The sequence below is a fragment of the Glycine max genome, chromosome 10 (genome assembly GCF_000004515.6).
Source record: "Glycine max cultivar Williams 82 chromosome 10, Glycine_max_v4.0, whole genome shotgun sequence".
In the NCBI taxonomy this organism is placed as follows: Eukaryota; Viridiplantae; Streptophyta; class Magnoliopsida; order Fabales; family Fabaceae; genus Glycine; species Glycine max.
Window position 1 is genome coordinate 36985154 of NC_038246.2, and position 4044 is coordinate 36989197.

A 4044-nucleotide genomic window follows, 5' to 3' on the forward strand; every position below is an offset into this window, starting at 1 on the left:
CATAATAAATGGAATGGAACACTTTGTCCTTCCGCTGTCCTAGAACTGCACCAACTGCATAATCATTAACGTTACACATTAGCTCAAATTCCTGACTCCAATCAGGGGTCACCATCACTGGAGCAGACACAAGTCTGTCCTTCAGAGTCTGAAAAGCTACCAGGCATTCTTCATCAAATTTAAAAACTGCATCCTTGTTCAGCAAATTGCTCAATGGCTTGGCAATTTTTGAGAAATCCTTTATGAATAGTCGATAGAAGCTGGCATGTCCAAGGAAACTCCCAATGCTATTTACATTGACTGGTGGAGGCAGGTTCTCAATGACATCAATTTTGGCTTTTTCCACCTTAATCCCCCGAGCTGAGATCTGATGGCCTGACATTATTCCTTCTTGAACCATGAAATGACACTTCTCCTAGTTTAGCACCATATTCATTTCAACACAATGCCTCAACACTAACTCCAAATTGGTGAGGCAACAGTCAAAGGAAGGACCAAATACTGAAAAATCATCCAAAATCACTTCAATGCATTTCTCTACCATGTCAGCAAAAATGGATAGCACATACCGCTGAAAGGTAGCTAGTGCATTACATAACCCGAATGGAATCCTTCTGTAGGCAAAGACACCAAAAGGGCACGTAAAAGCCTTCTTTTCTTGGTCCTTGGGGTCCACTACAATTTGATTATACCCCAAATAGCCATCCAAGAAACAATAGAAAGACTGTAGCTAGCCACTCCAACATCAGATCCATGAATGGCAGAGGGAAGTGATCCTTCCTTGTGGCATCATTGAGTTTGCGGTTATCTATCCACATTCTCTATCCTGTACCAATCCGTGTAGGGATGAGGTCATTTTTTTCATTGTGGACCACAATTATCCCGCCTCACTTAGGTACCACTTGGACTGGACTAACCCAAACACGGTCAGAAATGGGATAGATAAGTCCAACCTCAAGTAGCTTGAGGACTTCCTTCCATACTTCTTGTTTCATGGATGGATTAAGCCTCCTCTACGGTTGTCTCATTGGCCTATAGTCACCGTCCATTATAATTTTGTGCATGCAGTAAGAAGGGCTAATTCCCTCGAGATAAAAAATATGCCACCCAATGGCTGCCTTATGCTTTTTGAGCACTTCCACTAACCATGCCTCCTTATCTGAAGATAATTCATTGTTGATCACTACCGGCTTGGGGTCATTTTCCTCTAGAAACACATACTTCAGGTGAGCAGGGAATACCTTCAATTCTACTTTGGCCCTCTCTACTGGGTTATCTTTCTTCAGTTCCTCAAAGGCATATTCCCCTAGAGGAGTCTCTTTCAATTTGTCTAAGCCCTCTAAACAAGCCCCGAGATCTTTCTCCTCCTCATTGGTCAGGCAATCAATATCATTCATCAAGGCCTTTTCCAATGGGGAGTGAATAGTCACGCGCTGCATAATAAGGTCAGCTTCTTGCTCAACTGCCTCCACCTTGAAGCAAGTTTTACTATCACTGGGGTGCTTTATCACCTCAAACAAGTTGAAGGTTACCTTTTAGTCCTCCACACTCATTTCTAAGTTGTCATTCCCCATGTCCACAATGCATTTTGTAGTAAGCATGAATGGTCGGCCCAATATCAAGGGGATATCAGAATCCTCTTCTATGTCCGTTATCACAAAGTCCACCGAAAAAGTGAATTGGTGAACCTTAACCAGGACATCTTCAACTACACCATATGATCTGGTAATGGATCGATTTGCTAGTTGAAGCGTCATCCTAGTGGGAGCAATCCTCAGGTTTCCAATTCTCCGGCACATAGAGAGAGGCAATAGATTGATGCTTGCCCCCAGATCAATGAGAGCTTTTCCTACTGACACAACCCCAATAAAGCATGGGATGGTCACACTTCTGGGGTCTTTAAATTTCTGTGGTAGAATTCTTTGGATCATAGCATTGCAATTGCCTTCCACCATGATGCTCTTATTGTTGATATATTTTCCTTTTTTGTGAGAAGGTCCTTCAGAAATTTAGTGTATAGAGGTATCTGTTGTAAGGCCTCTCCAAAGGGAATAGTGATCTCCAACTTCTTGAAGATGTCGAGAAAGCGAGAAAAATATCGCTCCTTCTCTTTCTTTGAAGGCACTAGGGGATATGGGGCTTCCTTCACCGGGACTGATGGTGTCTCCTTTCTAACCTCTTAAGCCAAGGGACTCTTAGTCTTAGATGTTAAGACCTCATCACCACTCTCTTTACTCTCATTTTTTCTTTTTCACTTTTTTTAATTTTTTCATTTTTCTCTTCACTCCTTTTTTTCTTTATTCATAGCCTCTTCTCTCTTCTTATCCTCTCCCTCCTCATCACTCACATCCTCCACTTCTCCCTCAGCTCTCTTTTCTTTCTCAGCATTCTCCCTCCTCTGGCTCCTAGTGAGAACCATTTTGCACTCCTCTTTGAGGTTCTTTTCAGTATTGGCCACAAAATTCCCCGTGGACTTTTCAACTAGTAGCTTGGCTAATTGGCCCACTTATACCTCCAGATTCTTGATGGCTGACTTAGTGCTTTTGTGATTTGACATAGAAGTCTATAGAAATTGAGTCAAGGTGTCTTCCAGCTTGGTGGTCCTCTCATATAAATTATGCCCTTTATTGGGAGGCCGATTAGATGGACCTCCTTGATCTTTGTTGAAGTTATTCCTGGGGTGGGATCTCCAACATTGGCCTTGATTTTGAGAGAAATTTCCTCCCTTATGGTACCCTAAATGTCCCCCATGATGGAATCCTTAACGATTCAGATTGGCAATATAGTTGACCTCTTTGGATGCATCATCTTGAGCCATGCACATGACTAACTCATGGGTTCCACCACAAATGTTGCATCCCCTAACTTGCATTACTGAGGATGAAGTAGGTTGCATAACATGCAACTGTTGAGGAAGCTTGTTTTGAGTCTTCATGAGGGTTTCTATTTGCTTGGCTAGGAGCTTGTTTTGAGCTTGCAGTGCATCCTGAGATGTAAGCTCAAGAAGGATCTTCTTTGCAAGTGTATAAGCTCGATCACGGAGGATGGCATGGTTGCTAGCTGCCATATTCTTGATAAACTCCATAGCCTCATTAGGGGTTTTTAATTTAATTTTCCCACTGGCGGAAGCATCAAGAAGCTGCTTGGAATGGGTTCGCAAGCCATTAATGAATATATTTAGCTAAATAGGCTCACTGAACCCATGGGTAGGAGTTTTCCAGAGTAGACCACGGAAATGGTCAAGAGCTTTACTCAATGATTCATCAGGGAATTGGTGGAATGAAGAGATCTCTACCTTTCCTTTAGCAGTCTTGGACTCCAGAAAATACTTCTTTAGGAACTTCTCCACCATTTTTTCCCAAGTTCGCAAGTTATTCCCCTTGAATGAGTGAAGTCATCTTTTTGCTTCACCGGCCAAGGAAAAAGAAAATAGGTCGAGGCGGATGGCATCTTCTAGAACTCCTACTATCTTCACCGTGTTGCATATCTCTATGTATGTAGCAAGGTGAGCATATGGGTCTTCATTTGGGAGGCCATGGAAGAGATTGCCCTGAATCAACTGGATGAGGGAGTGTGGATATGTAATGTTGGCCACTTGAACTTTCGTTCGTGCTATACTGGTGAGATTATGAGGTGTAGAGGAACTATAGTAATCCTTTAGAGTCACTCTCGATGGCCAGTTTCTGCCATAATGGGTTCTTCAAAAATGGGTTGTGGGTTGGTCACCGTTGGTTCCTCAAGGATCAAAGGAAATGAAGAAATTGATTCAGAGGATGAGGCTCCTCTATCTCCTTGGTTAGCATGCACCTCTTATTGCTTTCTCCTTTTTATTGTAGCATTGTTTCTTCTACAAGTTGCTTCAATCTCCAAATTCAATGGAACAAGGCTATCCTCTGAAATTTTACCTCGCATACAAGAAGGAAAACAACTACTGAGCAGGTTAACAAGGTTAAAGAGTCAATTATAAAGCAGAATTAAAACAAAGAATTAAAGAATAAAGAATAATTTCTTTAAAATTGGAATATGCAAACAACCAAGTACAAA

General features: G+C 42.0%; 1 protein-coding gene across 1 annotated transcript; it reads right to left on the reverse strand.

The window, feature by feature from the left end:
- Positions 1-1535: 1535 nt before the first annotated feature.
- LOC100817466 (uncharacterized) lies at positions 1536-1955 on the reverse strand. The gene has a single exon (XM_006590083.1). It carries the CDS (start codon positions 1953-1955, stop codon positions 1536-1538), a length of 420 nt encoding a protein of 139 aa, XP_006590146.1.
- Positions 1956-4044: the final 2089 nt, after the last annotated feature.

Excerpts from the sequence above, each read along its gene's own strand:
- LOC100817466 (XM_006590083.1), bottom strand. The coding sequence starts at position 1,955 with ATGGTGGAAGGCAATTGCAATGCTATGATCCAAAGAATTCTACCACAG.